This window comes from Podarcis liolepis (genome assembly GCF_965112155.1).
Source record: "Podarcis liolepis genome assembly, chromosome: 11".
Classification (NCBI taxonomy): Eukaryota; Metazoa; Chordata; class Lepidosauria; order Squamata; family Lacertidae; genus Podarcis; species Podarcis liolepis.
The window spans coordinates 44,562,225-44,587,573 of NC_139565.1; the positions used below are offsets into that span (position 1 = coordinate 44,562,225).

The window sequence follows — 25,349 nt, forward strand, 5'->3', positions numbered from 1 at the left end:
CGTGTAATATTTTCCTTCAAGTATTTAGCGGCTAGCTTGTAAATGCGTCCGGTATTTTTAATATATAATAATATTTCTCTCTGTTTTTTATATATTTATTATATATACGTATATATCTTAAAAAGGGCACCTTGATCAGTTACCTTCCTTATTTTATTGTTTCTCTATACCAAACTGTTTATTTAGCGAAATAGTCCTGAAGAGAGAATCATTCTACATACTGCGCTTTTATTTCACATACTTAAGGAAAGGGGGTGGAAATAAAAATGCCAAAATGTGGGGGGGGGGAGGGGAAGCCCCACATAGATGTGGACATGAAATTTCAAAGACCACGCTAAAGAAAAAGAGACATAAACACCCCCCCGGAAAAAAAAAACTATTTCCCCACTTCCTTCTTTTTGTGGGATCTATCCAATGCACATTCTCCTGCGCAAGAAATGTATTCCTCTACTTATTCATCCATCCATCCATTCATAGATGACTTGTAAAGAAGAACTGCCCACAGCGTGGATCATCCCCCGCAAAAAAACAAAAACTTTAAGCAAAATAAAAGCAACACACACCCACACACCCCCAAAAACGACAGCAACAGCAAAACGAATCAGGACATGGAAAAAGTGGCAAGTCTTTGGATAATAAATAATAAATTACTTTTATAATTTTTGCAATGCGAGAGCAAACAAACAAACAAACGTATTTCCTCCCCCCCCCCTCTTTATTTCCAGAGAAAGAGAAAGAGTGAGAGAGAAAGGGGTGGGGGCAAAAAACCCCAGTCCATTAAAAAAAAAAAGCACACATTTTTTTTTAAAAAACATAAAAAAAACCCAAGAACTATACACATCTTTGGGGAAAGGGGAATGTTACTGAACGGACGCCAGTCAAAAACAGAACCCCGAAAGACGATTCTTTTTTTCCCCCCTTTTCATTTTCCATGTGTGGCCAAAAAGAGGTATACCTTGTTGCGAATGAAGGTTTAAATTGGGATAGATAGATATATATTTATATTTATATATTTTTAAAAACCGACTCCCTCCTTTAAATTAAAAACAAAAACGAAACAAAAAGAGTCACTGGAGAGTGGAGACTTCAGGAGAAAAAGGATGGATCTCGATAGAAACCCACCGACCCACCCGGGAAAAGGGAGAAAGAAAGAGGAGGAAGAGGAGGAGGAGGAGGAGGCCAAAGCTACAGTACATGCTATTGGAGGGACGACCCTGGCGCTCCAAGACCTTTCTTGGGGGGGAAGGAAACAGAGAAATTCCAAACCGCTCGCAGCTCCAACCATCTGAATAGCTCGTTCTGTCGTGGGATGGTTGGGAGGGTGTCCTTCCTTGATCTTGCGATAAGCAATCTATCAGAGCTCCTTTCAAAGATATATATGTGTATGTATATATATATATAATTTTAAATGTTGGTTTTGTTTGTTTTTTTGGCAAGGGGCGAGGCAGGTCTAGGAAGAACACCATTCGAGTTTGGACGGTCACCCGAGGCTTTTTCTGGGCGATGTTTGTGTGCAGTCACTCAACGATGCCATTTGGGAAAAGTTGGCGGTCCTGGGTCCGTATCCTCTTGCGTTTCACAAACGTCTTTAAAACCAAAAAACCAAAATCCTTCTTGATCTCCCTACGATCCTTCTGTGGGGGTGGACTGTTATTATCATTATTATTTTTAAAAAAAGAACGAAAGCATTTTCATTTGCTTTGTAAGAGTATTATTCTAGTAAGATCCCAATGATTGTCTTCACAGTGTTGCTACCTTATCATTGCAAAACGAAACAAAAACGAACGAACAAAGACTCCCCAGACAGTTCATGGAGTTTTTCTTTTCTTTAGGTTCATGAACACGGTTGTGTTTAAATACTTTTCTTCTTCTTTTAATTTTCTAATTTCTCTTTCTCCTTCTCTCCAAGTCCCCAAACGTGATAGCTTTCCCACTCTCTCCAGCAGGGGGCGAAAACATTTGAGGACCTCAGCACCGCAAGGAATGTTCCTCATGCCTCAATTGGACTGGCTACCATGCTGTTAGGTGTATCCGGGAGTTGAGAGGACATGGATGCTACCTCACTTCCGGTGGAATTGGAACCTGGGCCTCCTTCTGAAAAATTAACCTGCAAAACATTTTTTAAAGAGAGAGAATAAACGGTTTACAAAAAGAAAAGAAAATGCCCATTTCTCTGGCTTTCAAAATACCATTGCATTTCTTGTAAACTGCTCAGGGCAGAGACCTTATGGTGTACATTGTGACAGCATTATATACATAAATACTGTCACTAACAACAGTAACTCAAATAGTAACATTATTTTATGTTCTACCGATTTTTATAGCAGCCTGCCATTTCTACTTTTTGCAACCACAGTGCAGGAACAGTGAAATAAGACATATTTGCAAGAATTCACGTGAGGATCGACTGGTATCACCCTGATAGTTCATCATTGCCTCGGAGTAGATTTGTGAACATTAAAAATGGAATATTTATCATTTGGGACACATAGACAATTAGTTCTGAAATTTAAAAATGGATGGAAAATTTAAAGTTGAACAAATCCCACATGAATGAAAAGCAAATAATTTACCAGTGAAATCTTGGAACAGCTTTGGGTTTTGTAAAATGTTGGGCTACTGGAGCTATTTATAATAAACACCAGCATTTTATATCAGCAAGAGAGAGAGAGAGTTTTAGTGTTCAGTGTACTTTGCCTACAGCAATCATGTAAGGTCAGTATTAAGCTCACCCTCCAACAGAGTCTGAGGAAGAGCAAAGAACTGAATAGAAGAGTCTTCACCAACCTTCTGGTGCCTTCCAGGCGTTGTTGGACTCCAACTCCCATCAGCCCCAGACAGCAAAGTGAACAGTCAGAGGTGATGCCCAACAACAGCTGCAGAGTACCAGGTTAGGACGCATGCAGCACAATCCTATACATGCTTACCGAGAAGAAACCCTATTGACTCCACTCACATTTTCTCCCAACTAAATGTATACTTAATGGTCACAGCCCTAGCAGAGTTCAGATCTGAGGTTGAATTGGAAGTCGGGTTTACTTATTTATCTTTTTGATTCTAGCTACCACTTTTTATCACTATACTACAGAAAACTATTTTACATTATATTAGAGCTCATAATATTCATATGTTTGGAGCACTGAGCAAGCAATCTGATTTGGGGTGAAAAGATCACAGAATTATCATCATTGTTTGCAGTGGCAAAATTTGTATTTTGGTATGTGGATACTTAAATGGAGGGCCTCTGTTTTCCCCATCCCCAAGAATTGGCAGTGTACAGTTGTATCAGTTCCCTCTGAAATGTTTGATGCTCAACTTAAATAGATGTTTTCTGGGGCACAAACCCAAGAAACAATTCTGCATAAAATTTCCATATGCTAGTATATACGGATAAGTGCAAATTGAGACTAAATTTTAGAGGGAAAGCTGCTAAGCAAAGACGTATCTAAAATATTATATTTCTGTTCAGAACGGAGAAAGCGTCAACAGTTCCTGGTGCAGAAGACCTGTTGACTTAGGTCACCTCAGTCATCCCTTAACAATGAGCCAACAGGTGAGTATTATGGTGGCTCAGCTCAGAAGGGAGCCCACACTAATAATAATAATAATAATAATAATAATAATAATTTATTATTTATACCCCGCCCATCTGGCTGGGCCTCCCCAGCCACTCTGGGCGGCTCCCAATCAGTGTTAAAAACAGTACAGCATTACATATTAAAAACTTCCCTGAACAGGGCTGCCTTAAGATGTCTTCTGAATGTCAGGTAATTATTTATCTCTTTGACATCTGATGGGAGGGCGTTCCACAGGGTGGGCGCCACTACCGAGAAGGCCCTCTGTCTGGTTCCCTGTAGCCTCACTTCTTGCAATGAGGGAACCGCCAGAAGGCCCTCGGCGCTAGATCTCAGTGTCCGGGCTGAACGATGGGGGTGGAGACGCTCCTTCAGGTATACAGGACCCAAATGCATGTTCTTATCTGCTCTTTCTCTAGGTAAGAGATGATCAGAGCTCTGGGAGGTTTTTACTCTCTAGTGCTGATTAGATCTTGGAACCATTAAGCAACAGGTCTTCTGCAATTCACAGTTCTCTGGATCAGGGTCAATGAAGACTATTCTAAGGCTGCAATCCTATACATACTTACCTATGAGTAAGTCCCTTTTGACATGAATAGGGCTGATTAAACACAACTAGGTTAGCACTGCTTGGGTATTTTCACAAGAAAATATGGTAAACTAGAAGGCAGCTTTAAACAATTCTAGTGAAATCAATGTGTACCTTTTCTAAATACGGTAGCTTTTCCTGAGCCCAGTGAAGTAGAGGCAGAATAGAAACATAACATATACATAAAGCAATTGTGGACCTACATATATAAGTGTAGTGTGTGTGTGTTTTCCTATGTACAACCAGTATACAACCTTTGCGAAGGGAAGCTGCAGCAAATAAATGCAAAGCAAACAATATTAATAATTACACAAAGGAGAGTTAGTGTCAAGTAATGGATAAGGCTGCAATCCTACCTGCTGGTAAGCATCACTGGACATAGCAGAATTTACTTCTGAGTAAACATACCTAACATTGTGGTGTAAGAGGCTTGAGTTGTAAACAAGAAAATCCCAATTCAAATAAGGCCTTGGTCACAAAATTCTCTTAAGGGCAGTGGGAGGGGGGGATAAGCCAATATTTCTCTGCCTGAGTCCCTCAAAAATAATATGGTGACATACTGATCTACCTCAGAGAGTTGTTATAAGGATTTCAGATAAATGTTTTGGTCACACTTATATAAATGCTATTACAAGCATCACATGATTTCCCCCCACCCAAGAAAAGTTACTTTGTGAATGAAAATTGTAGCACATGAAGCCACCCTCCAGGCACCCAGTGATGAAATGTTCTGCAGTTGGGTACAAGTTCCCAGCTGCAAAACACCACTTCTGAAGGACTCAGATTTGAAATAGATAAATAAATAAATAATATGATACCCATCTGACTGGGTTGCTGCAGCCAAACAAAATAGTAAAAATCCTCAGATACAACTAGGAAAAGTCTGGACACTTTGTTCTATGATTTTAAAGAGGCATGCATATTGGAAATGCCATTAAAATCAATGGACTGGAGCCTCACTTTTTGCCCCATGGTCTTCCACGCCCAGAACTGTCTTTCCATGAAGAAGAAGCCCCTTCCCTGCATAAAGCAAAAAGTAAGGATCCCAGTCAATGTAAATTCTTCCAGTTCAATGCCCTGATCCAAACTGAAATTGAATCTCCTTGATGCCTGCAGAATTTAGTGCTAAATAATACAGGAACAAAAGGAAAGTGCCTTACAATTAGTCAAACTATTGGTCCATCAAGTTCAGTGCTGTCCACATTGAACCTCTGAAGAACCGCTGTCAATCAGACATAGGACATTCCTAGCCCTATCTGGAGGTGCCAGGAACCTTCTGCAAAGCAGATGTTCCACCACTGAACTACGGCCCTAAATGCTTGAGCACTACAGATAATTGTAGGGATTGCAATCCCTATTTTCCGAGGAATAAGCCCCATTAGATTCTATAGGGCTAACTTCCAAGAAAATGTGCATACTAGTTTAAATATAAGTAACCCTCATCTGTGGATTGGGTCCCAGTTAGGTTCCTAATGATAAAACTGCTATCTTCTTTTGGTTAAGATTTTCCACATTGGCTGGAGTCCAAACCCATTAAATTCAATATGAGTTCTTCCACAGATTTTCATCCTAGATGCTGGCTAATTCTTCCCAGTGTGTTACGGATTATTTAAGGTGTGTTGCAGTGGATTTCTACTTTGCACCCCAGTGGTAAACACATGGTTTAGAAGTAAATCCTATTGAACTCAACGGAATTTATTTCTGTACAGTGTTCAGACTCAAGAGTCCTCTGTTTGTGTGTGCTCCACTAATCACACACAGCTCCTGTGAGAATGGGCTTCCCTATACACTGAAGTGAATGAGGAGGCTCTTTGCACATGGATAGACGTCCTCTCTGCTCAGTGAAACTGGAATATTATTATGGATGGAACTAATCCTTTGCCTGTGAGTAATCACTGAATCTGAGAAAAAGAATGAACAAGAAGCATGGCTTTCAATGGGGTACTATGTACAAGTATTTCTTTTCTCCCATGTTCACCTCTGGTTTAAACACTACAAAAGCCTGCTTATGAGAATTACAGTTTCAAATTGCTTTCTATTCTCTTAAAAACAGACTGCAATCTACCTCCTATCAAACTTCAGCAAGCCAACACCCCGCAGTGGGAATTAAGAAGAACTGATGGTTTCTATCGGGTGTGAGGATCAGGGCCAGCCTAATACATTTTCATCTTCCAAGCAGCTGCACCATGCAATCCAAAAGGAATGTCCCACAATCCCTTGCAACACTGCAGCTGCTCACATTCTGAGAGTCATGTCCCAGAATCCTCTGCAGCACTGTAAGGGATTCTGGGTGTGTGTGGGGGGGGTCACCTCTCTGATCACAGACCGCTTGCTTAGCACCTCTAATAATGTTGCTACTCCAAGCAATTGCTTGTGTAGCCCAGTTAGGTGTGTCTGTCTGTAAAGCTCAATATTGGTAATAATAAGATTTTAGACTCTGTATTGAGGCCCTGCATGGGGACATAAAATGCTTCCAGACTTCATTTCAGTTCCTTTAGCAGATGCCTGATAAAAATCATTCCAAATGCAATTTTCTCTCCACCCTACGCTTTTACCCATCTTTGTCATACTGACGTAATTTTTTTTTCACACCGTATCATGTCCTAGAATCTTCCATTGTATCTCCCTAGACTCATTTCCTCCCACAAAGTCTACCCATCTCCTCTATTGTTAAAAGCTGCACTGAATGGTTTAAAGCAGGATAATTCTGCCTGAGTACCAGGCAACACCCAGAACAAAGCAGGAAAAGAAAACAGCCCCTAAATCAGAATTAAGTAGCCCATCCAAGGTGGCATGGTCACAGCACACTGATCACTATTGGATTTAATCCATTTTTACCACCATTTGTATTTTCTCTTTCAAGAACAAGAAAGTCTGGAGATCTCTAAAGGCATTTACTCAGAAGTAAACTTTCCCAATTTCAGTGATACTTAGGCTGCAATCTTACCAAATGAGTTATGGCATAAATTCTTAGTGGAATTGTTTTGGGCATTGTTCTAGAAGAGTTAAAGCTGTCGTTTTTTTTAAAAAAAGAAGAAGGACTTTGCAACATATATTTTCCAAAACAAATATTTAAACTGTTATATTTTTGGGAGACACTTTGTGCACCCAGTCATTAGATGTTCTATCATCGGTACTACAAAGTTTAATCACTGAAAAACCATTCATAACATACCTTATTATTTTTAAGATCTGGTTTTAACACACTTAGGCCAGGAAATTGAGTTAAGGTTGAACTTCTGTCCTTAAATCACCTGGTTGGGCTTAAGTATTGCAGATGATATGGTCCCATATGAGCTGCCAAATGATGTAGGCATAAGGAAGTGAGTTAAGAACAGAATTGATTGGTAAATTCCTGTTGGCTTTTTGGTGAAAGCCAGCCCATTAATACTATGCAACTGTTGCACGTTATTATATAACCACATTTTTTTAAATCATGAAAACAAGACAAAAGCATCTATCGATCCATGGAAGTTCAGAAATATATGCTAGCCATGGCATGTAAAAAGAAAAAGAAAATGCAGACAATCGGGCTAAAATATACATTTGCACAAACTGTGCTAAAGGCTAATATTACAATATGCAAAAGTAATTTATGTAAATAGGAAATGTGCATTTCACAGGAAAAAACAGGGGTCTAACCTTTGTAATATTTTATAGAAGGGTACATATTTAGAAAGGTGTGTTCATTTTAAACACTGCGACCCTCCAGACAATACTTCAAATAACTTTTTTAGATTTATTAGACTCTCACCACCATATTTCAGCCCCACTGTACAACCCAGTAGAAGCAGCACACCCACTACCAGGATCCTATTCACTCAGTTTAGTCTAATTGTTAGGATGATGATAATAATACTAATAATAATAATTTGGTGACAACTTGCAGATGCTGGTTTAAATGCCAATAAACTTAAGCATTTTAAGGATCTTGGGCATAAGCTTGGCATTTGACATTGTGGTTAAATGGCTGAATTTGGTTATGGGAAACCTAGGCCATAAAGGAAGCCTAGCTGGTCATAAAGGTCAAAAGCGGGAGAGAGGGAGGCTTCCCTGTGCCTTCTCACTCTAACGCAGACTAAAAATTAGATGAATATTGGAAAGCACTTTGTGTATTGTGGAAAAGAGGTTGCAAACCACCACACAGCTAGACTGCTTAAATGCCACTGGCATCAGTGGAATACAAGTCTCTTAACTGTGAGTAGGATGGCAGCTAAGGTTTATAAAGCCCCAGTAATTAAAATTACTAGGAGCCTTTAGGGCAAATTCATCCTATGATTTCTTACTAAACAACAACATAAATCCTGCAAATATGGCTGTGAATAAAGTACTGCTTTTTTGAAGGGGCGGAAAGCATACTTCCATTTTTATTTTTTTAGATAATGTGTGCTTCTGTCACAGGACAGGCCATCTTAAAATAGGCATTTCATCCATTGTTCATGCGTGACAGAAGGGAGGAAGCCTCTTTGCAGGGATGCCTGCAACCTGCTTTGAAATGAGTTAATGCTAAGAGGACAATTTCCCTCCCAAATAATTGGGTATACCTCACTTGCAGTATCAAAAACTGCTTTTACCTTTATTTTTTTTATTGTCCAATATAGCTACTGCTGCTAATACCACTGCTACTGATAATAGCCAGCCAGATCATGTATGCTTCTTAGCAAATGTCCACAGAGCAAGCAGCTCTGCGCTTAAAGATAACTGTGAGGCTAGCACGCAAATGGGCAGCTGAGGTAACCCTACACAATCGCCATGTGTGGCTCCCTCCTGACTCCTTCCAGCACATGGGTACACGTCTAGGGGCTTCAGATAGGAGTAATCTATGGGCACTGCTATCTCATACAAACCCTCAAGCTGCAACCCGAACCCCACTTACCCGGGAGTAAACCCCGACTGAATCCAGCAGGATTTAACTCCCGAGTAGACGTGGTTTTAGGGTTTGCAGCCTAAAAGCATCGAAGTGGAAGGATCTCTGGTGGGGACGTGAGTTGACCTCCAAGTGTTTTAAACTCTGGGGCTGGGGGGGAAAGGGGGGGCGCGGGGGTTACAAAAACTTTGCAGGAATAATCTAGAGGAGCGTCGCGCTTGCCTTTGCGCGCACAGTGGCCCATTCATCGCAGCCGGGAACTGACACTTACGAGTTGCTGAAAAGCCGGTTGATCTATGTCACTCTGCAAGGCGAAGTCGCTGAGGACTTTCCAGGGCGGCTGGTAACTCTGCACCTCCACCGGGTTCGCCTGCAAGCCCCCGTCGTGTCTCTCCGGGCTGGCCGCCACCATGGGAGTGCCCGTCATCCCTTGGATGTTCTGTAAACAAGGCAGGCAGAGGCGGTGAGGGGCCGCGCCGCACAAACCGCGATTGTCTCGCGGCGCAGAGAGTCAATAAACTCCTTCTCGGGCTTATCAAACGCTCGACTCTATTGACTTTGTTAATCTGCCCTTCGCGGAATTTCGTGTGTTATTATTCTTAAAAACAAAGCAAAAAAAAAAAAAAAACCAACAACACCACCCACACCTCTCTTTGCCGAGTCGATTAGGCAAAGTAGATTAGGATCCGTTTCCAGTCCTGATCAAGGTTTTCTTTTTAATACACATATATAAATATGTACCTCCCGCACGCAGTGGAAACATGTCTATTTCCAAGTAGGAAAGGTGTATACTAGGACTCCATGTTATGTTGCTTCTCTCTCAGGCAGTAAAGCCCAGTGATCTTAGTGGGGTTTATTTTTGAGTCAAGACATTTTGGATTGTCCTGGTTATCTTGAAGGTTTCCAATGAGGAAGAGGCGGGTAGCTCCATGGGAACGCCACAGAGGAGGACAGGAGCCGAACAACCCCGGACAAATAGGACGCTCCCCCAACTGCTAATTACATTACTGGTACCCCACCTCCAACGACTTATTCCACGTCTATTTATTGATCCCTCCTAATGCCGCCACACTGAATAACACACTTCTTCCCCCGATTGCTTAAGCGTTGGAATTCACGTCCAGAGCGCAAAAGCTGGAGATCCGAGCACGAGATAGGAGCCCTCGACTAGAGCATGGGACAACTCTAGAGCCAGCAGCTTGATGGTCTTCAGGATCACAGTGTGGGTGGGAATACATACACACCACTCATATTTACCCAGGGGTAAGTCTCGCTGACTGAAAGGGGAGTTACTTACACACACGCCTGCGTCGAAGCCTGCCTTAACGCGTGAGAAAATGCCACCGATGGTTACTCAGGTCCCTTTGAGTGCCATGGAGCTTACTCCCAGGTAAGTGGGGTTAGGACTGAACCCTTTTCTGTGAATAGTCAGTATTTTCCTCGTGGTTAAGGGAAGTAACTCCTGGAGGTTGACAAAAGTCAAGCCGAGTTGCTCTACAACGCCGCAGATTTCAACCGGACCTCATTTCGGAGTAAGCCCCATGATCCGGAGTTGGCATTTTCTTTCAAGTAAACATCATGCCTAGGCACCATTGATCCTCTATGTTTAGGTGCGACTGCAATCGTACACCGGGATGTCTAGGCCAGTTGAGGAGAAGAATTGGGACTGAAGCCGGTTCCGTTCCACTCCCTTCCTAAAGACGCAACCGGTTTAGCTCCCAGTCCAGCCATTTCACAGAACTGTAGCCTCTAGAGAAAGTTCGGGAGATTCGCCTCACTTTTCGCCCCGGCATTGACAAGACATTGAAATGGTCTTCCAGTGAGATTGAACTTTCCAGGAAAACGTGGTCCGGAACAAGGACCATTTCCAAGGATCCCTGCTTATTTAGGTTTGACTGAGCTCACTCTTTCTTGGCTAACCACCACTATACTTTGTGGCAACGAATCGGGTGGGGAGAAATAAACTCTGCAGGTATTTTAAAGGCTTTGTGTCCAAAATAACTTCCTAAGTCGGAGCAACTTAAAACACTTCAAACTGGGGTTTATTACATTCCACCGCGGTAATACGCAACGCTTTAAACTTCCACTTAACCAGATAAGCAGTCTTAACAAACATTAATAGCTGTTCCTTTAAGCAACACAACAATGGCCTCGGCATCATCAAGGCCTAAAAGGCAATGGATGGGGCGAGAGCGGTTGTTTTGGAATATTTGCTCCCTCGTCATTCTCATCTGCCGAAACTCTGTTGTGTCGATCTCTGTTGTGTCGATCTAAAGTCCGATCTCATTGGATTTTAAAAACCAGACCTTAAGTCTGTTTACTCGCAAGTAATTCTCGTTCCGCCCAGCTAGACTTCATCCTAGATCCACTTACCTAGGAGTAAGCCCTACTGAATGCCGTAAGACTTGCTTCCGAGTAGACATGTATTGGGCAGTGTTGTGAGCATGCATAGGATTGGAGCCTTAGGTGAGTATCTGGCTGAAATCCGGTAGTTGGGAAGGACACATAATTGCCTAGGCAAGTAGCACCAGAATTTTCTTTCTTTCTTATGAGTAAACCATGTATAGGATTGGTCTGCCCGACTTTCAGGTCTAGAACCAAACAGTGTGGCAATAGAATAGGTCAATCCTGCACACAGTTACCCGGAGTATGGCTGTAATATTAACCTTAATATTAATATTAAGAGTAAGAGTAAGCCACACTGAATTCAACAGGGGTTCCTTCTAAGCAGTTATAGTTAGGATCACGTTGTAAGCCTCAGGGGGTTCCAGTTGGACCTACTCCCGAGCAAGCTTTAATTCTATCGAGTGCACCACTATGGCGTTTTGACATGCACACACTTACTAGGTAATAATTGAACGTAGGAGGGATTTACTTTCGAGTAAATATCCGTAGGAGTCCACTGCGAAGTTCTATTGAATTCAATAGGGCTTCATCGCATTTCTCTTTGAAATCTGCTTGCCAGAACTCGACATTAACTAGGTAGGACTGGCATCGGTTCATCTATAGAAGCCCACTCTATTGATTTCAGTACATCTATTCGAATCATCTTACAACCGGCAAGTCAGTTGAGAGCCTTTTTAAAAATCCAGTCCCTCCTGCGACCTTTACCCACCACCCCCACGTTGCTGTTATGTATCTTAGACCACAAGAATGCAGGAATTACCCACAGACTGATATCTGTCTCTGGAACAGTCCCAGCATCTTCAGTAGAACTACTCTAGAGTAAGGCAGTTTGTAAAGTCACTGTAACATGTACTTAAAAAAATTAAAACCGGGGGTGCTGTGGAATATCGGGATGTTGTGGGATTTCTCCCTACAATTGGACCATTTATTTGGCAACAAAAAGTAAATAAATGCGCACAATCAAGAGTTCACGGACCAGTTCCCTAAACCCAGCAAGCTATTGAAGCCCCGCCCCAATAAAACCCAGACCCCATTCTAGAAGCGTGCTACTTCCACAGGCCAGCATTCAACAGGTGAAGCGTCCACTTATCTCTCTGTTCGATTGCTGTGAAAGGCACAGAAGGATGGGGACCTTCTCTTTTTCTGCTGGCTACAGGGAACCCCGCTAATTGGCGTTCTTGACAGATACACTCATTGGACAGTAATACACACACGCGCACGAACCTATCGCCCCCCCCCCCAGCAAATCAAAAGCACCAAGGCAAGAGGACAGCCAAGCCACGCCCACTAACCAAGAAAGTTTTTCCTTCGGGAACTGGCGCCCCCTAGAGGCCAGGAAGAAAGACCGCGGCAGCCACTCACCGTCTTGTCGTTGGGCTGCTGCTGCTGGAGCTGCTTCATCATAATGCTCCTCTTTTTGTCCTTGCAGCGCTTGTTTTGAAACCAGACCCGGATGACCCTGGGGCTGAGGCCCGTCATTTCCACCAGCTGCTCCTTCATGAGGGCGTCGGGCCTGGGGTTGGCGGCGTAGCAGGTCCGCAAGGTGTGGAGCTGCTTCTCGTTGAGGACGGTCCGGACGCGGGTGGTCTTCTCCGGCTGCTTATGGACGTGAGGCCTCAGAGCCGGTTGCCTGGCAGAGATAGGTTCTGCTGTGGGGGGTGGGTGGGGGGAGGAAAATGAGGAAGGAACAGGAATCCCGTAAGTGGCGGGGGAGGGCGAGAAGAGGCTGACACGCAACTTCTTGGGGGGCCAACCCCGCAGGAATCATCTCTACCTGGACTCCCATCCATCCACCTTTCTTCAGGAACCAACGCTATTGCAAACAATAGGAATCGGGGACTCCTCTCTGTCAAGCACCTCCACTTTTTGTGGATGCCCTTAATCCTCCAAATTCTCACAAGCGCCTCTCTTGTTTCCCCCATTGTCTCGATTGGAAGCTCCTCGCGGACGGGGGACTGTCAGCGGAGGAGCTGCTGTCCAAGGTACCCTATATGGCGCTCTTTAATGAGCGACGGCGATTGGGACCCTCAAGCCTTCGGATCTCGGAGGTGGGAGAGCTATACTCATTCTATTTTGCTGACTGGAGGAAATCGCCAGTCGTCCAGTTTCGGTGGGACGTCTTGCCGGCCCACCTCACCGGGAACACCTGCGCAACCCGGTAGCTTCTCCCCCCGTCCACCCCGCGTTCCCCATACTGCTTCTAAGGGTCTTTCCTCAGCACGCAAAGGATGGCTGAGCTCTCAAACGTGCACGGGGGAAGGAAAATCAGATTGGGGGGGGGGGGAATCAGTGGCGTCGATTTTTCCACTTCAATATATTTTTGGATTGTGGAAGAAAGCAGATAGTCATATAATCTGGGGGCGCCATTTCACAATTCTCCAGGAAGAATCACCAGGGCTTTGGAAGGAGCGCGGAGACGGCTACCACCAAGACCTCCCTCCCTCCCTGGCGCCACTCACTAGAATCTTAAAGCTCAAACGGATCAATTGGCCACCTAGTCCCTCACCTACCCTGAGCCATCTGCCACTTCCGGGTTAATGGATACAACAATGCAAGCCACAGCAAACAACCCAATTGCCTCCGTCGAAAACTCTCCCCCAGGTCCTGTTTATCTATTGCTATTAGCACCTCCTGGATTCTCCTCCTGTCCCATGCACCATTACACAGGCTTTCTTTCTGCAGCTCCGGACTTTCAACGCGCCCCCCCCCCCCAATTTAGCTGCATAAAAGCCTGCTTTTAATAGACCGATTCTAGGCATGTTTAGGTAGAAGGAAGGAAACCTCACTATAGCCAATGGGACTTGCTTATCCATATCTAAATGAACACAAAACTGCAGCCTAAAATGTGAAACGGTGGGGTTTTATATCGAATTTAAAAATGAGAACTAATAAACTTGTGTATAGGAAGCAGTGACGGGGAAAGTGAGTTTCCTAAATTATATAGTTTTAAAGTGGGTGAATCTGTAAACGCTGTCAAAAGAACACACTGCTAGAAAATCCAGAACAAAATAAATGTTCCAACAGTTTCTCCTTTAAAAAAATGCAACTGACACTCTTAAGGCTGCAGTGCTATGAACAGAGATTGAACATCACTGAAGACAGTCAAACTTGCTTCCAAGTAAACAGCCAAAGAGAGTGCTCTATAAAACACTCTCTCATTGGAAGGAAGGTTGCAGTGCCAAAGTCCTCCATTGGTGAATGGAGCTTACTCTCAGGTAAGTACACAGTAGATTGCAACCTGAGCTACTTCCTTTGCAGAAAAGTCCAAGTAAATGTGTTGAGAAAAATGTTCTCTAATGCAGCATTCTGAAGTTTGCTTTCTTGGAAGCAGGTGCCACTGAAATCAGTAGAACTTCCTTCTGAACATTTATATGTTGAAATAATTTCTACATCCCCCATCTCTTTTTTTGCCTCAATATCAGACAACAGATATAAAAAGACACAATTCAAAATACAAAAAAATGCAACCATGTATCAAACAAAATACTTGAGCTAATATTTTTAGAATGGATTCTATGGGTTTGTATCTAGAAATGCAGAGTTACTGGGGAGGGCAGAGATAATCTGATGGTTTCATTGTGCTCCACATTTTTCACTTGCTTTTTTCATAATACTCCCTCCCCTTTCAAATTAGTCACTGTTTTGTATTTGGTATAGCAAGGAAGACTCTACAAGAAGTGTGATTTCAGATTTGGAGGCACACAAGACATCAACTTGTTAAAAACCTTACTGCTCATTCTCATCTATTACTTGGAAGGAAATGTTTTTGAAATCTAGTTAAGACTATGAGACTTGCTTCCAAGTCAAGTGCAACAATGGACTCTGAATTAGGAGTCCAACAATGATGCTTAAACCTCTTATTAAAAACCAAGGAAATACCACCCTGGATTAAGTTGCTAAAGACTGGCACTGTAAATAGTGTTCTTGCTGTCCCCACTCCCATGATAGGGCAAAAGGGAGGGAGAGAACAGCAGAAAGACTTAAAAGTTACAAGCTCTTGACTGGGAATTCTCCAAGCCTGTCTTGTTTTGTTTGCCCTGATAGGGTAGAAAAACAAATAAGGCCCATTCCCAGAAGCCTAGACAGAGCAGGCAGCAAGGAAGTGGTCCTGCAATGTTTCAAGTCAAAAGTAATCCTAATGAAAAAGTAAGGCCAGTTCATGGGTCGACACTAAAGTTTTCGGCTTGAAATTCTCACCCAAACCACAGAAAGCTTCAGAAGGAGAAGGCCAAAAACCTTAGAAGGGCAATTACTGAAGATTAGCTTGTTGACAGTTTTAAATTACAGCTTGAAGTGGTGCCTGTAGTTATTAGTCTCTCTTTTTGGAAGCTGGCTCCCCCTGCACGCTGCACAACCACCCCCCACCCCATGTTTCATTCAGAATACGCCTTGCTGGGAAGAGCCTAAACTCATTGAATAGCATTGCCTCATCTGGATAGGGGGGACCCATTGCTGCCTCTCGGCTCTCCCCTGCCCTATTTTTATTATTATTATTTCCTGTTTCCCACATTAATTATCCTGCTCCCCCCCCTTGCTTTCCATATTTTCTCAGGACATTTCTAACGGGGCAGCAGGATCATAAGCATCTTTACTTAGAATAAAGACCTAAGTGCAACAAAAGGACACAACATCTGAATCAATTGTGCCCTCTGTAAAAGTTCCTTGCAATTCAAGGTACACTGTTATCTTCTCTCTCCCCCCCCCCCCATTTCTACTGTTGTGATCCTTGTGTACATCTCTGTCTGCTCCTTCCTCTTGCTTTGGAAAGATAGATTGCTGTGATTACCCAGCGCACATACCTGACAGCGAAAGCTACGTACACAACATATACATAAATATTTCTTATTTATATTAAGCCACCAGGAGACTGAAAGTATATTACTTCTTTGGCAATTCAGTCATAGTAGAGCATAGTAGACTCTGCTTGCCCTCTGTACTGTGGCAGACTTCATATCTTTTTCAGATCAAAGGAGACGAGGATTTATCTCCCATAAAATAACATGGTCCCATACACCAGCTTACTTCCACTGATTATAACAAAGTTCACTCTCCAATAAGTGGGCATAGGAGGACGGCCTAACAATATAATCCCAAGCATGTTTACTTAGAAGTAAAAAACAAACAAATACCCCACACAGTTTAATGGTACTAAAGGAGCAATCCTATGCACAAGAAACTGGCATAAAGCCAGCCAGTGTGAATTAAGCTAGGATAAAATACACCAAATCCAAACTTCATTCAGGAGTGGGGCTAATGCTGGCTGAGATGGCCTAAAGCTGGCAGAGGGAAAACAATAAAGTATGGGTTAAACCACCCTTTCTGCTGGTTTAATTTACACCAGGCTGCCAGGTCATGTGACTGAGCTTGATTGGTATAGGATCCATTCTAAATCCCCTTTTTCTGGTCCCACCCCCTTCTGGAATGCCCCCTTTTCAGGCCTTATACTGGCACAGCTGGGGAACCCTGGATCCTAACCCCACCCATCCCAGAGGGTCCCATTATAGGATTGTTCCCTAAAGATGCAACCCTATGCACACTTCAAGTGTGTTGTATTGCAGCCTAATGGTGCCAAACATGTCTGCTCATAAGTCAGTCCTATGGAATTCAGTGGGACTTAGTTCAGGATAGAAATGCAGAGGTTTGCTCTATGCATTTCAAGGAAGGGGTTTAGGGCAACAGCCTTGATCTGATTCACTCATCTGCTTTTGCTCTTGACAACACACATGTCTTGGACCTAAATACACAAGCTCCATTGATATCAATGGAAGTTCCTACTAAGATTGCATTCCTATGCATATTTACTTGGAAATCTGTTCCATTAAAATTATAGAACCCTTCTGAATGAACATGGATAAATCTGAGCTGCATGCCAAGGTTTAGGGATCAGGGTGCAAAGTTGTTTTACCGGTGGATGTTTGCGAGAGTAGAGTTTTGGGGGTATTTCAAGGGAGATTCTAAACAAGTGAGTTTCACTGAAACCCTTTGGACCATGCGAGTTAATGGCTGCAATCAAGGGGAAGGTAAAGAGGTGGGAAGCGTGCCTACTAGAGAAAAAAGTAAGCAAACCCTGAGCAAAGATTCTTAGGATCCTGGCAGGAAGTCTCATTGCACTACGGGGAGTTTACTTCCGACAAGCTCCCTACCGGTTTGGGCATCACCTCCCAGCAAAGTTAAGCAAACTCCGTTCCTTTTATTTCAACGAAGGGCTCATTTCTGTTGTGAGCTGCACTTGGTGGAGATAGTCAGGAAGAGTGCAATCCTTTATACGTCTACTCAGAAGTAAGTTCTCCCCCGAGTTCAATGGGGCTTACCCCTAGGTAAGTGGGTGTAAGATACCCCGCAAGCGGTATCCTCTTATATGTTTACTCGGGAGTAAAGTGTTCAGAGGTCTGCAGATTTTGAGCGTGTGTGTGTGGTTCTGCTTCTTAGTGTCATTTTGCCATCGGAAGCACGGGGATCTCGTGTGCCTTTTCTCCAAAACTCTCTCACCTCTGCAAAAAAACAAAACTAACCTCTGCGAAGCTGGTATCAAAATGAATACGGGGCTGGGCACATCTAGGAGGTATTATTAGCCACTGATGGCCGGGAACCGCGGGTGGGGAGGCAACGGCAGAAGAGCTTGGAGTGGGAGAGAAAACACATATATGGAACAAAGGCCCGGAGGGACCCTCCCTCCCTTGCCCTCCCCCCTCCCCTGCCCTCCCCGAAGTCTCTGGGAGGGGGGAACCAGGAAGTACCTGCCATCTGCAGCGGCCTGGCGGGGTGCAAGGGGCTGAGGGGGTCCCCAGCTCCGAGGCTGGCCCTTTCCACCACGTCGTGGTCCGCCCGGCAGAAGAGACCGTCCTCCCGCAGCGCGAACTCGTCCCCGGGGATGAGCTGCCGGCTGCAGGCCACGCAGCGGAAGCACTCGATGTGGTACACTTTGGAGCGGGCGCGCATCACGAAGTCGTTCTTGCTGAAGCCGATGTTGCACTTGGCGCACTTGATGCCGTATAGCCTGAGCCCAGGCCCCGTCGAGGAAAGGGGTGGTGCGGGGTGGGATTGGGGATAAAAGGGGGGGGGGGAGAGAAAAGAAAATAATACGGAGGTGGAGTGGGGAAGAAAGAGAAAGAGAGAGAGAGAAAGATTTCACTTCGGCCGCCCCGTCGAATCAAGCCACTCATTCTTTCATTCACGTTCCAGTCTCCCACGTTAGACAGCAAAGCCCAGCTACCTCTGGTCTACCTCTGGCAAACCAGAAGCTCGCGAAAATAGAAATCGGAGCGAATTCGGTTCCTACCGACTTCCCAATCCGAGTGGCTTCTGAAATTGTACCGTGTAGGCGCTCGGACCTTGCAGCAGCGAAGGGGAAGTGTTTTAAAAAATAAATAACCGTACATGCATTTGGATGTTGATTGGTATTATTATTATTATTACTATTATTATTATTACTATTATTATTATTATTATTATTAGAGGGGTGGGGCTTTTTCTGTTTGTTCTCTTTCGCGGTCTCTCTTGGAGGGGGAGGGGAGAAAATTTGCCCTATGCACAGAATGGAAGAAACGAGGAAGGCAGAAACTTCACAGCAACCTTTAAAAACCAGGTTAGAAAAGGGGAAAGTCTAATTAGAACAGCAAGATGTGGGGGGTCAATGAGCAACGGGGGCTGCAATCCCGCGAGTTCGCCCCGTGGAGTGCAACGGTGCTTACATCCGAGTAAACGCCTCCAGCATTGGAGTCACTTTTTTATATATACTTCTGAGATAAATAATAATGCAACCCATCCCGGTTCTGGACAGGGTGACTTTGGAGAAAATCCCACTGAGTCCAGGGACTCACTTCCTTTTAAAAGAGTCTTTAAAAGATTGCAGTTTTTAAAAAGCCGCTTCTGTGTCTCGTCGCACCAAAAACAGAACCAAATATTCCCAAAGAGAAAAAGGCAGCTTACCCTTTTATACAATGAAAAGAGGAGGAATCGTGACGCTTGGGGAAACTTATTCCGGGGGCGTCCTATTTTATTGGGAGTTTATTGGGGGCTAAAATGCAATACTGGAACCAACCCTGCCCTCCAAAAACCGCTCATCAAAAAGGAAGGAAAAGGCTAAACTCAACTCTTAAAATACAAACAATCAAATTCAAAACTCAGGAGTAAAACAGTGGATCTGGAGTCAGTGAATCGCGGCCACCAATATCCTAAGCCCAGTGGCAATACTCAGAAGCAAAACCCTCGGCCTGCCTTTGCTTCCGCACCTTTACGCTCCTGGTTCTGCCTGTTTACTTGGGTGTAAGTCAAGTTCAAGGGGACGCTCTCCCAGATCGCTACTAGGCACTGCAAAGGCTTTTCCCAGAGACGAAATTTCCCCGGGAAGGAACAGGCGCGTGGCCGCGAATAAACCCGCCGCTCTAAATGGTTTTATTTGGACCGCTTGAGCAGCTGTTTTACCCGCCCCTTCTCTATCCCCCCCCCCCCAATAATCTTAGCTGCCAGCAACTCCTGGTGGTCTTTGAAAGAGCCCTCTTGAAATCAGTGAGAAATTGCTTCAGAATAGTAAGTTTCCCAAAGTAAGACTGGGGCAGAGCGAGCCTATCTATGCACGTCTACCCAGAAGCAAGTCCAATCGAGTTCAGTGGGACTTACTTCCGGGGAAATGTGTGCAGGATTGCAGCCTAAGGGCGACGTCCGCCTTCTGTTCCAGAATCACCAACAACAAATCAACAGAGAACTCTCAGTAGCGCTGAAAAGCTCCCGCAGACCACGAATGGGAGGTCGCTTTTCTGTAGAATTCAGAGTTTATAAAGATAGAGTCTTCGGCTAGGCTTTGATATGGCTTCACATTGGACCCATATGTACACATACAGATAATCTACATATGTTGTTGATGTGTAAGTCCCTCCTCTTAAAAGAAGACTATAGAGGTGGTGGCGCGGAAATAGCAGGAGGAAAATGCTTAATTTTAAAAGCTGAACTCTACCCTGAGTCTATGATTCCATAATTCTACCCGCTTCTCTATTAGTATCTCAATCTCAGGCTAAAGAATCAAAGCCCCCGCCTCCCCCCCCCCGGAACTCACTTCTGCCCCAGCTAGACAAGGACACCAAGGGCCAACTCAGGCGCCAGTCGGGAAAGCGTCCCTTCTGAGCCAAGGCAAGTAAATCCTGTTTGAAAGACGGCGAAGCAGCAAAAGGCTGCGATCCCTTCGCACACGGACTTGCACGAAAGGAAGCCCTGATGCCCATCAATGGGATTTGCTTTCCAAATCACTCTATCTAAAGTTGCCATCCTAAACACATGTTCTGGGGAACTAAAGCCCCGGTGTCGAGACAATGGTGGTTACTTCTGAGTAACGCAGCGGTTTACAGTCGGGGTCCAGGGATCACCTCGTGAACATATAATATAATATAAATTCTTATTATTAGTATTATGTATTAGTATTATGGCGGTCCTAGCGTTTTCCTCTCTCTCTCTATATATATATATTGAGAGGGGGGGAGGGAGCATGGGATCAGAGGGATCTTTCACCATGCTTTCACTTCCGAGCACCTGATTCTCGGGGAGCTGGGAATCAGGTTTGCCAAGGGATCCCTCGTCTAGACCGAAGCCAGCTGAACAGCCGGGTCTGCTGGACAAAGGCGAACTCAAAGCAGCAAGAAACTCGGTCTCGCCTCGTTGCCAGACTTTCCCGGGAATGGGGCGGGGAAGGGCTCTCAGGATTGCAGCCGGGCAACTCTGTCTCCTCAGCAAGGAAGCCCTACGGATTTCAGGAGGACTGGCCTCCGACTAGGAAGCCGCACTTTGAAAACCGCGGAGGGCTTCACAAGGATCCTTCTGGCTGAGTGAAAAGAGACTGCCCAAGAAATTGCTGCTGCTGCTGCTGCGTTCGCCTACAGCCGCGCGGAAACCTCTCTTGCCATTTCCTTGCCAAGGGACCTTACGCAGGAGAATTTCCAGGTGGATCCTCTCCCCCCTTACCCCTTCACCCGGGCTTAGGGTTGCCCAACCTTTGCCCCCTCTGCAAAGATCAAATGCAGCAAAAAGGACACAGTAGCATAGCGCCGTCTAAGTCAGACTCCCTAAAAAAAAAAAAAAAAGCTGTTCAAGAAAGGAGCCCCTCCCCTTTGCTCCCCCCGCTTTAAAAAGAAATAAAGGTTTCCTTATAATGTAAGCAGTGGCCAATTGTGCCCCCCCCACACGTGTGTGTGTGTGTGTGTGTGTGTGTAATCAGCTCTCAGATTTTCATGCTAGGTAAGAAGCCGTTCCATTATCTAAATGTACCGATTGTTCGCCCACAGATGAGGGGCAATTTGATCTCCTCTGTCCAATTCATCAAGGCAGATAAGATAAGGAAAGAGAGTCAGTCCGAGCGCGCCCAAAGGGTTAATATTTTAAAAGATTAAATGTCATGTTTAGGGTTTGTTTTTGTTTTTGTAAAGCCCCCCAGTCGAAGAAACCGCCCTGCATTCAGGAAACAGAAGGGGACTATTAATTATTATTACCACTAATAATCATCATCACATTTGTTTACCATGCTTTAAGGAGCCATGGGCTGGCGTGAGAGGAGGACGAGAAATGGCCTGTTTTAACTGAGCCCGTGTTGCTATTTTCCTGTTGTAACATAGTTTTTTTAATATATATATATATATATAAATGTAAATTTAAATCTCTATGTAAATCGTACACGCAGTCATGCAGCTGGGAAGCAAGCAGGCCTGAACGCCACCACTTAATTTCAATTATACTGATATTAGTTAGAGTTGAATGGAGGAAGTGTTGGGGGCGCTTAGTTTAGAGAAAGGCAGTTTGAGCCATCGTAAATGGCAACATATTGTCGCTGCCGCTCCACTCCCCCGCAAAAAAAAATAAAAAAAAAATACACACATTACCACATTTCCAACAATCAAGAAGGTACTCGCACCTAGATCTCACACGCATCTTCTCAGAAGTAACTACCACTAATTTCAACAGCCCTTACCGCCGAGGGGCACCCAGTTTCTAAGATCTTTACCTGGAGGTCAGATCGGCGGATTACTGAGAAATCTTGCAAGTAATTCGCCAGTATGGATCTGAAAAGTCCCACGACCCTGTATACCTTTCCTTAAAAGCAAGTCTATCTGATGAGGAAACCCGTTTTTCAAATTACTTTAGATTTGCAGACTATTTATTTTACACATTTGCTCACAAGTGTCAGCCCAAAACTTACTTAGGAAAAAAAGAGAGAGTTGAAATTGTATTTTTTTTTCTGGAGGGGGAGAAGAATTTACCTCTCAACTGTATGTACTCAGTGATAAGACGCAATTCTCTCTTTTTCCCCCAGTGAGCTTGCACTACAATCCTAGTTAATTTCCCACTGAACTCAGTAGGGCTTGACACTCGATAGGAACGGAACTAGGCGCTTGCACACACGCCTAAATAATATAACCCCTGGACGCATTTTCTTGGCACCAATAGGAAAAAACACACACTTACCTCCAGGTAAGCGTGTTTAGGAGATCGCAGTTTCATTTCTTTTAAACGGGGAAGAGGAATTTAAAGAATTGGGGGTTTTGTTTTGTTTTTGTTTTTACTCTCCCAAACCTTATACAGATAGAAAATAAACAAGGCTCAACTGGAACCGTCTCTAACTGCGACGCGACCGAAGGGGCGGAGGAGAGGAAAAGGCAAGCTCCGTACCTGATATAGTCTCTCTTACAGTAGGTTTTCCCATCCCTAACAAAGCACGTACAAGTCTCGTCCAAATATTGGTTGCATTCTGCGCACTTCAAGCAGGCCGCGTGCCATTCCAAATCCGGGGAAACTCGCAGAATATACTGATCGTGGATTTGATTGCCGCAACCGACGCATAGGGAAATCAGCCGTTTTTCTGAAAGGCAAATAATAAAAGACATGATTGACTGACCGTTTGCTCTCCTACGGCGATAAACACACTTTATTAGTGTCGATCACCCGCGTAGGGCTGCTACTCTTTGGGAGCGCGTTGCTGCTGCTGCTGCTGTTGTTGTGGCGTTATATTGGGGGTGGGGGGAGGAAGAGAATGATCGCAGAGAGTGTGAGAAAGATAGAGAGTGTGTAGCATTTTTGGATGGTAATTGGAGTGTGTGCCATCAAAGGCTTCCCTCATTTAGAGCGGAGGCGGAACGCACATTCAAATGAAGGCTGGCAGAATTCTAGAACGCGCACATTTTACGCACCTTCCAACGCAATCAAAATATCCCCTTTTTACAATTTGTTTTTTTGGAGGGTGGTGGTGGTGGTGGTGGAATGAAGGCATATGTGTGGTGTTATTAATTTTGTACCGCCAGATTCTGAATAGGAGAAAAAGAGGGAAGCTGGTGGACTGGGAAACAGAACACGCCGGTGACGCTTTCTCTCTCTCTCTCTGCTCTTAAGAGTTTGATGCAACCGGCAGGCTTTGGTTTGTCAATTCCATTCCTTTTGTCAATTTCAACCCCTCTTTTGCTAAAAGGTTGGTTCACTTCTGTAGGGCGGGGGTCCTAAAGGCCGACCTGGAGCGCTGGATGCTTACCTCCATCGGAAGCATTATTTGCTTGGGAGGGAACCCCGCCGAGCTAAGAAGCCCATTCCTTTCCAAAGCAGCGCGCTTATTTAAAGGGTAGCAATCCACACTTCCCACGCTTTAAATCATCTGCTACGGGAGTATGAATGGATCCAGTTGCACTCCTGGCCCCCAGCCCCGCCGCCGCCCCCCCCCAACACTGCGATTCCTCAATACATTTAAAGGAAACCCAATCCTATTGTTTGGGTGTTTGTTTTTTATTTTAAGGGAAACCGACTTCCAGCAAATGTCTCCAGGATTTTAGCACCGGAGCGGTAGCCCTGAACTGGAGTCATCTACCGCTGCCTCTGACGCCCAACCCCCGTGCATGGCAGCTACCCCCCCCCATCCTCCTTTTCCACACTCTCGCCTCTTCCTTCACGACTTTTAAGCCAGAGGCTCTTCTCCCAAGCCACCGAGATTGCTACGGAGGCTCCGACACCCCACCAGGGGAAGGGACAGCCCGCTAGAGGCTGCGTCCTCCACCGCTCCCGCCTGCCACCGTGGGAAGAAAGAGCTCGTCCTCCCGCTTGCCATATGACCACTGCTCAAGAATAACGAATAACATCTTCCTTACTTTTCGGTGGGTCTCCCATATCTCCCATATCTGTAAGAGGGTATAATGTCCACAGTGAAATGGTGCACGGTTGCGATGGAGCTTCCCAGAGGTAAAAAACAAAACACAAACACACAGGAAAAAAAACAAAACAAAAAGGAGACAAGCTGTGCCTTCTTGGAAAGCGGGAGATGCTGTCAAATGGAAAGGAAGAGAGAGGCTGCTTGATCAGTCGCTCTGAGGATCAGTCCAAGGAGCTGGGATCAAATTGGTTCCTTTATTACTAGGGTGATGTTGATGAGGAGCCTTTTAAAAGAAAAAAAGTCGGGGTCGGGGAGCGAGAGACAGAGAGAGAAGGGAAGAGAGAGAGAGCGAGAGAGCAGAAAACGCTCCGCGCACCCGCACAGGCCAACTCCGGATCGGGAAGCGAGTGGCAGAGGCGCTGCAGTGTGCGGGACTCAGCGCGCAGCGGCCGCCAGCCTCTTCCTTATCTCTTACTCAAACTTCTCTGCTCCAACTCAGCTCCATCGCCATTGGTCGACGTAGGCCTCGGGGACGTCAAACCAGCTCGCCTCTGATTGGACGCAGGGAACACAGAAGCAGCTGTTCTGATTATCATATTTCAGTGGCTGCTGTAGCCTTTGCTGGGAGGAGAGGGAGGGGGTGCTTGGAGAAAACCCGGGCAGAGCCAGAATTTTTTTTAATTTTTTAATTTTTTTTTAAAAAAGCTGGACTTGGAGAGAGAATCAGAGGCAACTTTTACACTCCTCATTTGATTTCCTCCCCCCCCCTCCTTATAACTCTCCCTTTGCATTTTCGGTTCC

General features: G+C 44.7%; 1 protein-coding gene across 2 annotated transcripts; it reads right to left on the minus strand.

Annotated features, from left to right (window-relative positions):
* Positions 1–633: 633 nt before the first annotated feature.
* On the minus strand, positions 634–25,012 carry ISL1 (ISL LIM homeobox 1). Of its 2 annotated transcripts, none has more exons than XM_083466199.1 (6): positions 24,547–25,012; positions 23,087–23,276; positions 18,175–18,434; positions 12,800–13,083; positions 9,303–9,470; positions 634–2,107 (listed from the first exon to the last, which is right to left on the minus strand). In XM_083466199.1, the coding sequence occupies exons 1-6, from the start codon at positions 24,572–24,574 to the stop codon at positions 1,991–1,993; spliced, it is 1,047 nt and encodes a 348-aa protein (XP_083322325.1). In that variant the 5' UTR covers positions 24,575–25,012; the 3' UTR covers positions 634–1,990. The 2 variants fall into 2 exon arrangements, with proteins under 2 accessions (XP_083322325.1, XP_083322324.1); XM_083466198.1 differs by having other exon boundaries at positions 12,800–13,086.
* Positions 25,013–25,349: the final 337 nt, after the last annotated feature.

Bases quoted from the DNA above. Each gene is read 5' to 3' on its own strand.
- ISL1 (XM_083466198.1), bottom strand. From the start codon at position 24,574: ATGGGAGATATGGGAGACCCACCGAAAA. The intron at 23,277-24,546 runs GTAAGGAAGATG...TTTGCCTTTCAG, and splicing joins TATGGGAGACCCACCGAAAA to AAAAACGGCTGATTTCCCTA. The intron at 18,435-23,086 runs GTACGGAGCTTG...GCCTGGGCTCAG, and splicing joins TGTAAGAGAGACTATATCAG to GCTATACGGCATCAAGTGCG.